The following is a 14,711-nucleotide window of genomic DNA, read 5'->3' as shown; positions in this document are numbered from 1 at the left end:
ATTCTGATAATGGGTTTATGACGTAGTACCGCTTTCGAATAGAATGATGTATAGTATTTTACAACGTTTTTCTTAGCTCGTATTCTTATTTTTCCGGTGGTTTGTTTGTCCAGTAAAAATCTTGCAATCGATTTTTAACTAACTTCCCGGTTAGCTAGACATTTGAAACTTTTAGAATATATCAGAACACGATGCCAAAACATTTTTTTAATACTTTTAGCCATCTTTAAGTAGAATTGAATTCATTTTCAGTTAATTCTGTTTTGTATGAAAAGTTATTTCGATACCATTATTGGTTGCTAGGGGGTCCTAGCAACTAAATTAATTATAAATAATATATACGTGCGTTACTATTTCTATCAAGTAAAAATTTTTTTGATCGTTTAAGCTAGTCAAGTCAAGTTTATATGATTCAACAGAAAATTTAAAAACGTTGTATATAAAAAGTTCTTTTTATCTTGTAATTCTTATTATAGGGTGTCGAATTAAGATTCAATGAATGACACCGTCAAGTATGTTTACACCCACTTCTCTGAATTCTCATCTACACGAAATCTACTTTCTAAAGTTGTGTATTACTTCCTCAACCGCAAGTTTCCACAAAAATGCGGTATCCTGCGACAGTTTGCGGTAAGTAGCTTTCAGCTGCCATCGTAGTCAAATGCGTAAAGCACTGGTTTGTTATCAAAAGCCCCACGTCCGATTCCCAGTGAGGTCACAATGCAATCATAAATCCTGAGTAATTTTGTTATTGTCTTATTGCAACTACCACACTACGGTTTGACTACTAATATACCTACTACTGTAATAAAATTGGGCCTCAACGTCTGGCATAGTGCTTAAAAATAAATACATAACTGCCGTAATCTACGACAACTTGCGATATTCTTCGGTGGAATTCAGCTGCGACCGACATATCCATGCGTTGGAGAAAAACAGGATGCAAACCACATCCTCTGGGAATGTCCGAGAAAGTGCTCCGAGAGGGAAAATATGGTCAAGTCGGTCCAACCAGCTATTGGACTCATTGGGCCATCCGACATGGTTCCAATTATCTTGCTTTTAGAAAATTTGAGCCCGGATGTGGTGCGGAGCGGGTTTGGTTTGGCGGGGCCAATATCTTCAATGGGTTTACAAATCGATGCTTTTAGTGGTACTTGCGGTGCATGTGGACCTTACGTTACCTATAAACTCCTGGACTCTAACTAGAGGATGTCTCAATGTAGATTATAGGATTATATGGCATGGCCTTTTAAATTACCCCCACTAACCAAACCATTACATACAGCACCCGGTCTTAATTTGATGAATCCCGATGCAAATAGGTTGATGTGAAGCATCTACAGTTGTTTATATCTGAGATTTATGCAAGACTTACCTAATAAATGTATTTTGAACTGGTCATAGGAATAGAGCATGGTATAAAATGAAAATGAAATTTCGGCGAAGCTAATATGGGAAATCCTGTTATACTAGGAAAAAGCTTGGCGAATGACATGTCTAATTGTCGTGGAAGAGTCTGAAACCTGTTCTAGGATGTTACGATATGGATGATATGAACATGTAGGAATATTTACCTATTTATGATTAATTGCGTATTAATTGGTAAAACGCAATTGGTAGATATTGCCCAAGTTAAAAGAGAAAAAAATCGAAAACTAGTGAGAAATTTTACTTTCCACCGCTTTAAATAAATATTTTCCGACATACTCATCTACTAAATCCTTCCTTTCATTTTTTAAGTAGGTACAGGATAAAATATATCAAGCAAACGTAATTAATGAAAAGTGTAAGTATAGAAAATATATATTATAATATGACCTCAGTCTTGCACACTTTTTGAGATAACGTTGACAAAATGTATCTATGCAGTTCAATAAACAATTATTGCAAAATCTCAGAATGATACCTTTCGCGTGTCGTACTATCAACAATATTGTTGATGAAAAATATACAACACAAGGGTACTTTGCAGTATAAAAGCCAAGATTTTCTTCTCATTCTTCAGACGGTCCTGTTCTGTGTTCAGCAACAGGTTACTACTGGGCAGCTCATCATCATGAGGGCCTTCTTCTTATTGACTTTCTTGGGTAAGTGAAAACAACATTTTTTCTCTTAATAATTGTTTTTATTATCTAGATACCTACTTGTTTATTACGTTAACTTCAGCTGAATTGAAAATTCTTTTTTATTATGATATTTTACTGTTTTTTTTTTCAATTATAATAAATTTCGTGTCTATATAACTAAATTATGTGAAAAAATTTTATAATCAATATAACTATTATTTTATTAAATTGTATTTGTTGTTTATTACTTGATTGACATTGTGTTAAAAATAACAAACACTCAAATACATAATATGTTATTTATTTATTTTTATTTTCCGTACTGATTTTCACAATAATTGTATTTATAACAAAACTGATTGCATTCAATTGGGACTGTCTTCAAGGCGAAGCCGATCTTCAAGACAGTCTTAATTGTATAAATTTATAAAAAGTGTGGAAAATAAAAATACCTATATAAATAAGTTATTGTTTCCGTGTGTTAACTTTTTAAAATTAATAATATCAAACGAATTTTCTTATAGTATTTTTTCTCATATTTCCCAAGTTTTAAAATAATATTATTTCTCTCTTCCATTATTGTATTGATAAGGTTTTGCCTAGTGTTTATCTGAATTTCAACAATAATTTTCTTTCATCGTTCCAGACATTAAATGAAAATATTTTCACTGCAGCAATACTACATAATTTTGTACACTATACTATGCACAATGGCCATGTCTTATGACGCTATCTATAAACAATGAATAATTCTTTATATATCTATTTTTTTTTTAAATTATGATTTTAATCGCGAGCTAACGAAAAAATATTGGAATCAAAGAGAAATTAGTTGTTAACTTTTATGTGTGCTTCCATACTCTTTAGGGCGTATTCCGTGGCATAATGAATCGGTTTGACTTACAAAGACTCTGATTAATTCTAATTCGTATATACCTACCAAATTTATTATTTAGATAAATAGTTAAAAGCATCACAATGGTTATACCTACTTGCACCACGTAAATTGATTTTTTCATCTCTTGTTTACAGCAGTGGCAGTATGTGCCAACAGCCACCAGAAATCCGAATATGGAAACCAAATCCACAAGGAAAGGAACGACGACCACGCTTACCAACAAAACAAGCAGGAAAACAGACAAATCACGCGCGATGGTTAGTTGAATTTCCCTGATTAAAATTTCAAACAATTGCTGTAAACTGTAAATGGTACAAAAAATAGTTTGTGGGATGTTTTAACATAGTATTATCTGTCTATGCGTTTTCACGATGTAGGCTTTATTGAATCACATTCGGCAAACTTTCCATCTGACTTTGCAATTGACTTGTAATTTTGGATATATTACAATATTTTATTCTGTATTATTATCTCAATATTCCATTCCTTAAACCTACAGTTCTAACCTGCTTATTGATTCAAAAAAAATATTTCAAAAATCAGTATCTAAAGAAAGTTGTCATATTTACATTGTTTGGTTTTGTAATGGCTCGTTTTTATTCATAAAGGTTATAGATTTTACAAATTATCATGACGATAATAAAATGGTTATATTAAATTCTCAGAATTAATAAAATTACTTTTTTATAAACTCACATCACGTCAGTGGCGAAGGGTAGAAGTAGGCTGTTAAGATCCGCTATAAATAGTGCACACTAAACTTTTTCAGTCATACGTATTTCAAATAAGACTACAATTTACAGATGGTAGGTATTGGTTAGTTTATAAAACGTCAATTAAACCCTGCGAAATAATGTATAATAGTCAAAAATTCTCGTCTATCAATAAAATATCTAAAATTATGCAATTAAAGCATACATAACTTTGGATATTTTACAGATAAAATACTATTAACAGGGATTAATGAATTTAAAAAAATGAACCAACAATATGTGTAATATGTATTCTTAATAAAACGAAAACAAATAAGTATGAACGAAAAAGTGGGCACAAATTTATCGTATCGCCCAAAATATACCAAAACTATTATGGTTTGGTTTCGGCAGGGCTTAATTGATTTTTAAAAACTAACCAACACCATCTGTAAATTGTAGTCATAGTTCAATAAAAACGAATACGTATGACTAACAAAGTTTAATGTTCACTATTTATGGAGAATCTTACCAGCCTACCTCCACTCTTCGCTACTGCCTTACATCAATGGAGTGTATCGATTTATTTTATAGACATATTTATTTTTAATATTGTCAGTCTATTTAGTATGCATTTTCAATTGACGTTCCGGTGATCAATAAGTTAAGTACTTGTATCTGTTTACAGAATGGAAATCCGGATCAACTTATTACTACGACGTAGAGTCCCGCACTCTGACTTCCTTGAATGAGGAAGACCAGTGGGCTGGTGTTCTCTTGAGGGCCCGTTTGGTGCTCCACGCCCAGAGCGAGGGACGCCTTCTTGGAGTTCTCAAGCACGCACAGTATGCTCACATCCACCAGAGATTGGCAATGGGAGCTCAGGGACCGCTTCCTGAGGTACGGAATTCTATTTTAATTGTATTAAATTAGTAGAATCCTTCATATATTATGTCTCTAATCATACTACTAGTTGTTTTACTATCCTAATACATTTTTTAAGTTCAGTGATAGGGTGTTTGTCAATTTTTTTAATGCCCACCAAATCAATATAAAAAAATACAAAGAAAATGGCAAATAATAGAAATGTAGTATTAAATCTCTCGGTTTCAACATTGTTAATAGTAATAATGTCCATGTAACTAAATATGCGAAAACACTTTGGCTTACTGATGTAATTTGTGTGTCTAATGTATTTTAACTATTTCTTTTATTTTGTTATTGACAATCTACTGCCTTATAAATAGATGCCAACGAAACTTTTGCATATTAATTGGAAATCAATTCAATAAACTTATTTAAATCATATTTTACATTTTTAAAATCGTAAACCACGTACAAAGATGGCGAAATCGTTTAATTGTCGTACTTTTACTTTGACTGATATTTGTTTCTTTAATTGTATCCCCAGAACCTTCAATACCAATCATATGCCGGAATCGAGCGTCCTTTCCTCGTCCGCATGGAAGGCGGCCTCGTCAAGCAATTGGAAGTCAGCCAAGACATGGGAGTCCAAGAGGAAAATCTCATCAAGGGACTCTTCGGAACTCTGCAGTACGACACCAGCAGCAAGTCATTGTACCACTCCAAGAACGCTTTCTTAGACGAAAAACAAACCAGCGGAGTCTACCGTAAAATGGAAACTGACGTCACCGGAAGGTGCAAGGTAAAAAGTGTTATGAATTTTCATTGTATTTTTCTTGTAGTCTAAGAGTAATAATCTAAAAGGCTTGGACAAAATTTAGAACTTTAACCATTATCACATATTTCTTTTAAAATGGGAAGACATACATGATTATAATTACTATTACCCTTAGATCTAAAAAAAGTAAATAAATGTATGTTTTCTCTTAATATTTGTTTATGTTTACAAACTACAGTAATGTTTTAGTCATTAATGACAATTTAATTCTCTAAAAATCTGATAAATAAACTTGCCGTTAGATATATTTTACAAAGTCATATTTTTTCACAGACCCTGTACACCGTTGCCCCATTGCCCATGGATGAAGTCCAGAGGTCATTCTGGTTGGCTCCCTTCCTTCAGCCTGGTGCCCAAAAGCCCGGACAGTTGCTCGAGATCACCAAGACCAAGGATTACTCCGAATGCGACAAGAGGGTTGCTTACCACTTTGGCGTGCCACAAGGCGCCCAATGGGAGCATACTTCTCACAGCGTCGATAACTTCATGAGCGTAAGTGTACACCTATTATTATTTACGTGTATTCTATTTTTTTTCTTAAAGCCATTTAGATATCTATACGTTAGAATATTTATATGAAAACAACTCACCAGTAAGTGAAGGCCAAATCGGCTATGAATTGTCTTTTTATGAATGCAGACGTACATTCATGAACTCAATAGAGAGCAAACCAATTTAGTAGGTAACTGAATCAAGACAATATTATTGTCAGATCAATGTTGTAATTAATGCACTATTATTGATTTCACCCCTACCAAAGATTTTTTGTAACTTCATCATACAATAATCATTGTACTTCTGGGACACTATAGATGGCATTCTAAACAATCTAATCCCATAAATAACTCGTATTCACACGAATAATCCTTTCGACTTAGCTGTTAGCAGCCTTGGTACACGTATCTAGAGTTGGGTTTCGGGAATTTTCCGACGGGAATTCTCGAGAAATTTTCGAGAATTTCCATCCCGAAACTCGAGAATTGAAATTTTTAACATTTAGGGAAATCCCGGATCTCGAGAATCTTTCCTCGGGATTTGGGATTTCTTTATTATCAAATATTAATTGAAACAATGATTTTCTATATTAAAAAAGTGGACAGAAAACACAAAACTTTCAAAGACTGATCGGGGCATTTAACACAATTAAGCCAACGTCGACTCAAAATGAGCGCAATTTGTGCAACGCAACATCAGGGAATTTTGTGTCTCAAAAACGTATGCGATTGACAGTCTGTGTTTTTTGAAATTCCATATTAATAAGTACTTAATGTTATTAATTATTTTTATTTTCCTATTTCTATTTTGTTTGTCTTCTTACATAAATAAAAAAATCATATTTTTTTGGAAGTTGTCTGTTTTTACACTGATTTTAGAATTTTTACAGTTTTTTTTTTAAATTTCCCGATATCTCGAGAATTCTTGAGAATTATTTTCTGGAAATCCCGAATCTCGAAAATTAAAAATTTCATCATTTCGGGAAGTCCCGAATCTCGAAATTGAGATTTTCACGGGAAATACCCAACTCTACACGTATCTGTGAGCGAAAGAAAATTGACGTTACCTACATCAAAAATCACTTCTTTATAGACGACGCAAAAGATGATTGAGTTTTAGACAATTTTGTATTGAAACCTCTGTTTCCCCGTGATAAATACTAATTCGACTCGTCCCTTTTCTCCTTTGTATATAATATTAATTATGGTTACCTAATCTAGCATATTTTTGACCTTTTCCCTTTGCCCTTTTTCTTTTGCACATATGTATGTATATATAATGTAATTTATTGCAATTATCCTAACCGGAATCTACATCAAATCTCTTCCCAGTAGTAACAAATTAATTCAACTAATATCGAATCTCCTGTGTACAGCAAGATGAAATGTCATTGATTTTAAACATATTATAATAACATAAATAATATATTATTTTCAGAGGTCTACCGTATCCCGCATCATCGCTGATCGTTCCAACAACACCATCTACTCCGCTCATGCTGCGACCATGGTTTCCGCTTCCCCTGTCATGTACGGACCCTCTTCCGAGAAGGCTACCGTCTACAGCAGCGTCAACGTTACTCTTGCCGCCATCAACTCTGGAAACAAGGATTCACTCTCTGCTCCTTCCCCGTCCCGTCGTTCTAACTCCCTCATCTATAGCATGTCTGCTTCTTCCAACAAAAACTCCGGATCGCATGACTCTGACAGCTCCAGCTCTAGCTCCAGCTCTAGTTCCAGCTCAAGCAGCAGCGAAGAAGAAATCAGGAATCAGAATGGACAACAGAACAAGAACTACAACAACAAACAGGGAAAGAAACAGAATAAGAATCAGTATAAGAACCAGAACCAATATCAAGATCAAGACGATGATAGCCAAGAGAATGAACAGCTCCAACATGGACGCAGGAACAGGAGGTAATATAAATGAACATTGCTTTACAGACACTTTACCAGGTACCTACTGCATTCAAGCAGGACCTACATATTATATTAGTTACCTAGATAAACTCATAAAATATTCGATTCCGATCCATCTCCATATGTAACATAAATGTTAAATAATATTATCATCATCAGCCTGTATGAATTTACTCGACTTAGACAATGTAGCAGTTATCATGTATTACTTCCGCAGAATTTAATTTATTAAATTCACACTACACTTAATATTATTACTGTATGTGTATTCAAAAGTTTTTTTTATTAATTATTTGTTAAGCTACTCCGGTACTTATGTCACTTTAGAACTTTAGCAGGTTTTAACTGTCAATTCTTAGTGAAAGGTAGTACGATATAATTGTTGGATTTGGTATTATTATTTTACCTTTGCTAACATTTAACATATGAATTTTCAGGTCAGTTCTTCCCGAAAGAAGACAAACCTACGAACAGAATGAGTACTCACATGAAAACAACAAAAAAAGCCAGGGTAAGCAGTTCAACCAGAACGAAAACAAGCACCAGCAATACAAGAATCAACAAAACCAGTGGGATTCATCCAGCTCGTCATCCAGTTCTTCTGACTCTAGCTCTTCAGACTCCAGCTCTTCGTCATCTTCTTCATCTAGCGACTCTGAAGGCTCTGATAAATGGCAAAGCGCACCAAATATGGATGATGCCGCCATAAACAGAATTTACATGCAGCCCGAAGACTACCAACAGCAGTCAGCCCAGGTTGAAAATGTCCGCAAGATCGCTTATGAAATCGCCGAACAACTCCAGAACAACGTCAACGGCCTCCCCAAGAGCGAAGCTCTTGAGAAGTGGAACATCATTGTGTCGATTGTCTCAGAAATGGATTCCAAACACTTGCAAGACGCTACATCCCAAATGTACAAAACTGGTTCAGAAACCCAAAAGTTGGCTTTCAAACTTTACCGTGATGCCCTTGCCCAATCCGGAACCCTCCCCGCTTATAAGCAAATTAAATCGTTGATCCAAACCAGGAAGATCCAACAGGAAGAAGCCGCCGAAGTGGTATCCGTACTCCATAGGACCCTCCGCTACCCCACGAATGAACTCCTCTTAGACTTCTTCCAATTCGCTACAAGCAACGAAGTTCGTCAACAGCGATTCTTGGGTCCCGCTGCCCTCCTCGCCGTCACCAGTCTCATCAACACGGCTCACGTTGACAATACGACCGCCCACAGCTACTACCCTGTCCACTCTTATGGACGATTGGATAACAAGAATAACCAAATTGTCTCCCGCGAAGTCCTCCCATGGTTGGAACGCGAATTGAAAAACGCCGTTCAAAAGCAAGACAGCCACCAAGCTCAAGTCTACATCCAAGCCATCGGAAACTTGGGACACCCCGCAATCCTCGGAGTCTTCGGACCATACTTGGAAGGCAAACACCGCATCAGCACTTTCCTGCGCCAACACATGGTTATGAACTTTGGACATATGGCTATCCTCTATCCTTCAGAGACCAGGCCCGTCTTGTTCAATATCTATCAAAACCAGGGGGTTGAGTACGAGATTCGTGTTGCTGCCGTATTCCAATTGATGAAGGCTCACCCCACATCAGCTATGCTCCAACGTATGGCCCAATCGACACACACTGACTCCAACTACCAAGTTCGCGCCGCCATCCAGTCAGCCATCAAGAACGCTGCCACTCTTGAACAGCCCGAATTCGAATCACTGTAAGTCAATAGATTTCACGTACCTACTTACAATTTCGTGAATTATCTATCATTCAAAATTTATCAAATACATTATTAATTATTAAGTTTATCCTAATTATTCTAATGCAAATAATAATTTAGGGCCAGCAACGCTCGTGCCGCTGAACAGATGCTCAATGAGAAGAACTATGGCTTCCAATATTCCAACTGGAACGCTAACGATTACCAATCCGACGAGATGAACATTGGTCACTACCAATACTATTCCCAAATCGGCAGCTACGACAGTTCTTTGCCCAAGGCCATCAGCTACGTCTGGAAGAGCAAACTCGGAGGATGGATGAACCCCAACAAGGTACTTATAAACTATAATTATATATAAATGGCACCTATACAATATATGCCCACGATGCCCGAGCGGCTTAAGCGTCACTGTATAACGGCATGAGTCCCAGGTTGGAATCCTAGGTCTGGCAAGTACTTACACATGTTGTTTTTAAATTTGTGTGTTGAGTTAGAGTATGGACCTAATAGGTTGAACAAGTGGTTAACATCGATTTCTCGCTGTGGAGGCCCATATCTACTACCTAAGTAATATAATATTATATTAACATTGAGCAAATCATATCAAGATCTTTATGGAACTAATATTTCATGACCTTAATCGATGCTGAATAAAACTTAAAATCACATTGTCTTCTTCAGGTCCGCGGAGTTATCTCTAGCGTGAGCCAATTCGCAGAACTTGTCAAAAACCAAGTTGCCGCCGGCAGACAACAATCCCAACACCAAGGACAGCACCGATCAAGCCAAAAGTATGACGCTGAAGACATCGCCAAGATGCTTAACATCAAGGGAGACAACAAGGAACAATTGGAAGCCAACATTCTTTTGGGACTTCTCAACCAACAGAGGTTCTTCACCATCGATGAACAGACCGTCCACAACCTACCCAAAATGATCCACTTGGCTTCTTCTGAACTCCGCAAGGGAATGGAATTCAACTACACCAAGTTCGTCAATACCGAAGAGGTCGTCATTATGTTCCCCATGGCTATGGGAGTACCATTCTTCTTCAACTACAAGACCCCAACCATGCTCAGAATCAACGGAAAAATTCATGCTCAGGTTCAACCTCAGCCTTCGGTTAACTTCTTGGTCAAGCCTGAATCCGTCAACGTAACGTCAGATATTCATTTGACATACGCCACCAATATCGATGGAAAGATCGGTTTCTTGAACACTCTCGGAAATAAAAATGAATATATCACAGCCGGAGTTATCAACAAAGTTCAAGTGAACATTCCATTGAAGGTTAAGGCTGATATTGACTTGAACAACTCCGAAGTCGCAATCGAAATGAGCCCCATCAATGAAGCTAGCGAGACAACCATCCTTCATGCTAGCAGCTGGCCTTACACCGGCATCTACGATAAGAAATCAATGCAACCCGTCCCTGAACTGAAAAATGTCAAGCTGATGATGAAACAGAACCCCGAAGTCAGCTACGAAAGGATGTACGGCCAAGAGACTGGTCTGCAATTCAAAGTGCACGCTGTCTACGATGAGAAACCAGAGAGATACGGCTTCTTCAAATCAGCTAGAAAGAACTTCATGTCCGCTATCATCAATCCTCTGTCAAGTGAAAGCATCAAACACTACTCATACGAACTGAAACATGACGGACGTCAATCAAGCACACGCAAAGTCATCTTCTTCTTCGGATACGGTGAGTAACGTACAAAATATTGTTTTCCAGATAGACCAAATGGACCGTTATGATATTAATAGATAATAAATTTGACAAAAGAAATGATTAATAATTTAATAATATATGTACAAACCCACTTACTATAATATATTGGTAATTTGATATAAAAATGTTTTAAAACCCATTATATTTTTAATTACAGACAGCAACAGGCAACAGTCACAGAATCACAAAAGAAGCTCCAACCGCGACCAACAAGGAAGCTTCTGGAGCTCACCTTCCGATGCCACCAGAAACTCACCATCAGACGACAAAGTTGGAGGCCAGAAACGTCGCCAACAAATGCTCCAGATGGTTTCCACTCCTGAAAGTCACACTCAACTCATCGACGTCGGCCTCCAATTCTCTGGACACAAGAACGCTCAATACGTAGCCACCGTCGCCGTTTCTCGTAGCCCAGTCAACGAAAAACTTCAAGCTATCTTCTACTATAGCAAGGTTTCCGCCGACAACAAGAAGTTCAACTTCTTGGCTGCTGCTTCCGCTAAAATGCCTAACACTCCCATGCTTAACTTTGAGAAAGCACTTAAATTCGAAACCTACTCAGACTTCGATGTTGCTATCAAGTATGGCCAAGATGCTAACTCCGGAGCATCCATTGCTATCCACGCTAAAGCAGAGCAGACCCAAGAATACAGAGAACACCTTCGCCGTGACCCAGTCACCAAGCAGTGCCAACAAGAAATGCAGAGAGGAAACAACATGATGCCCGCGTGCATGAACTCCACCGTTAGAGCCAACACCATGGACTTTTTGAAACTCAGCGTATCTTACGACAAGGTCGGAAACCATGCCAAGAACATGACTCAGAATCTGTACGGTTTGATCAGATATTTCGGTTTCCAGAATGTTGAAGAAGACTTCGTCAGCTTCCAAGGAAAGCAAAACAAGATCGATCTTGAAATGAGATTGTACCCAGACTTCCACAAAATGAATGTAAGCATCAACACTCCTAATGCTCGCATCGCATTCCACGACATCCCAGTCAACACATGGACCAGATCCGTCGTCGCTGTCCATCCTTCAATTCCCTTCTACGAACGTCTCATCCACAAGGCAAACGGATATCAACTCACTCGTAAGTTTAATAATTAAATAAGTATCTACTTATAAAGCAATCGGGACCAACACATTAGACCAATCATTCTCGTCGATCTATCTATTTTTTTTCTTTTGCGAAATAGTAGGTAATATCAATTTCTTTGTTGTAGCATCTTGCACCGTCGACACAACCCAGATCAACACCTTCTCAAACAAGACAATCGACTACACTGTTGATGATTGCTGGCATGTCGTCATGCAGAATGGATCCCAAAAAGGCTCCAATGGAATCGAGTCCTACCAACAGCAGACCACCGTGCTTGTCAGATCCCCATCTCCCCAACAGAAAGAAGTTCGCATCAACTACAGGTAAATGATGCATATTATTCATTTTTAATCTATAATCTTATGTCTATTGAAAATTTCTGTAAGCAATTTATTAATATACCAACAATAGGTACATACTTAAATTTTCAATGAAATAAATTCGGAAACCAATATATGAATGAACTTACATTTATTATATATGATAAAATAATATTATTTCTTTGACAGATCTCAATCTGGCGAACAAATCACCGTTGAACTCCAGCAAGATAAGATGACCGTCAACGGAAAGCAACAAGTTGTATCTGACAACCAAGTTTTCACTCTTTGGAACAGTCAAGAAGAAGACTCTGAGCTCCTGAGAGCCTGGAAACTGCCCAGCGGAGAAATCTACGTCGATATTGATGAGAGCCAACTCAAAGTAGTTTACGACGGACAGCGCTTGTTCCTCGAGGCCTCTGATTCTTACCGTAACACCACCAGCGGTATCTGTGGAAGTATGACTGGAGAGAAGAACGATCTCCTCACTCCCGGAAACTGCTTCCTTCGCGATGAGTCTCTGTTCGTTGCTTCGTACGCTCTCCCTCAGCAGCAATGCCAGGGCCAGTCAAGAAAACTCCACCAGGAAGCTGAAAGGGAATCTTGCGTCCAGCGCGACAGCTATTACCCCGCTATCTACAACAACCACTACTATGATGAGCACAACCGTTTCAACGACATTAACGACCATGACGACTCCTCGTCCTCTTCAAGCTCTTCTTCATCCAGCTCTTCCTCCAGCTCATCTTCCAGCAGCGAATCTTCAAGCTCCAGCTCTGAAAGCCATGAAGACAGAGACGGACAGAAAAGCGGTGTCAAGTCAACAAAGAGCTACGGACGCCAAGAAAATAATGGCTGTGTAATGCAACGTCGCGTCCAGTTCTGGGAATCCAACGGAGAAATCTGCATCACATACCGTGCTCTTCCCGTCTGCTCAAGGGGTTGCAACAACAAGCAAATGACCCAATTGCCTGTAAGCATTTTTTTTAAATTTATAATCCCTAAATCTCAAAATCTCATCACAATATTTGAATAATGTTGATTTTCTCTCTCTTGATTCACACTGGATGAGTTGAGTGGATGTACAACCAAACCTTATAAAAGGGACTTTTACATTTTATACATATTTATATCACACTTCACATTTGAGTTGAATACATGTCATAAACTTTAGCTGGTGACTTTTGAGTATTTTTATCAGCTCAACTTACATTCAATGGCATTTTGTAATGTTTCTATGCCTTCGGTTCTATGCCTTCAGCGAGTTTTCTCGCTCTATGAGGCCATGATCGACAGGCCACACATACAAATGTCGCGAGTTATCTCAGCTGACTTTAAGCTCAAATTACTAGCATCTGTCGATTGATTTGCATAATCTAAAATTTTTAACAAACAGTGACATCTGTTTGAATAATTATGAAATACTAAGCCACAAAATATCGGTACTACAGCGATTTTAGTGAGAACTTTGCTCTACATTCAACGTGTGTCGTTAAAAATCTGCGGCCTACTGCAATAGAAATTTTGCATTCCTAATAAAATATTTATTAATTTCCAGGCAAAGGCTATCTGCAAGTCCAACAAAGACCAGGAATTCAGAATGTACAAGGAACAGATCAGGAAAGGAGAAAATCCTCAGCTCAGCGAGAAGCAATATCCATCCAACAAGCAGACAGTTTTCTCCGCACCTACTCACTGCCAGAAGGCGTAATTTAAAATAACAAATTATTACTAATGACATTAATTTATATCCACAAGTAACTTTCCAATACAATTTAATCTCAATGACCTTAGCTTGAATAATTACCAGTCGATCTTTTACCTTCTTCCTATGACTGTTCCTAGAGATTGTATAAATTAGTAATAAGATAATATTTAAAATATTGTAGAACTTTTGAGAAATATGTATTATATATATATATTTACTAAGAATGTAAATTTGTAGTTTTTTTATAAACATATACTTATATATTTAATAAATAAGCGCAATTTCAAAAATATCCATGTCTTTTTTTCTCGTGTCAACCTTCATTTTTATTTTTAGCA

The 14,711-nt window shown here is 37.2% G+C and overlaps 1 protein-coding gene across 1 annotated transcript; it reads left to right on the top strand.

The window, feature by feature from the left end:
* Window positions 1-495: 495 nt before the first annotated feature.
* Window positions 496-14,376, top strand: LOC147067403 (vitellogenin-like). The gene is made up of 14 exons (XM_085953593.1): window positions 496-630; window positions 904-1,102; window positions 3,102-3,224; window positions 4,348-4,559; window positions 5,071-5,325; window positions 5,635-5,853; window positions 7,294-7,617; window positions 8,328-9,505; window positions 9,629-9,842; window positions 10,193-11,216; window positions 11,401-12,336; window positions 12,470-12,668; window positions 12,855-13,638; window positions 14,224-14,376. Exons 1-14 carry the CDS (start codon window positions 496-498, stop codon window positions 14,374-14,376), a joined length of 5,955 nt encoding a protein of 1,984 aa, XP_085809719.1.
* Window positions 14,377-14,711: the final 335 nt, after the last annotated feature.

This window comes from Rhyacophila brunnea, unplaced genomic scaffold (genome assembly GCF_057557595.1).
Source record: "Rhyacophila brunnea isolate RB1 unplaced genomic scaffold, BYU_Rbru_1.0 scaffold_4, whole genome shotgun sequence".
NCBI classification, from domain to species: domain Eukaryota; kingdom Metazoa; phylum Arthropoda; class Insecta; order Trichoptera; family Rhyacophilidae; genus Rhyacophila; species Rhyacophila brunnea.
Note: the sequence above shows the minus strand (reverse complement) of the source record. Positions and strands in the feature narration are given on the sequence as shown.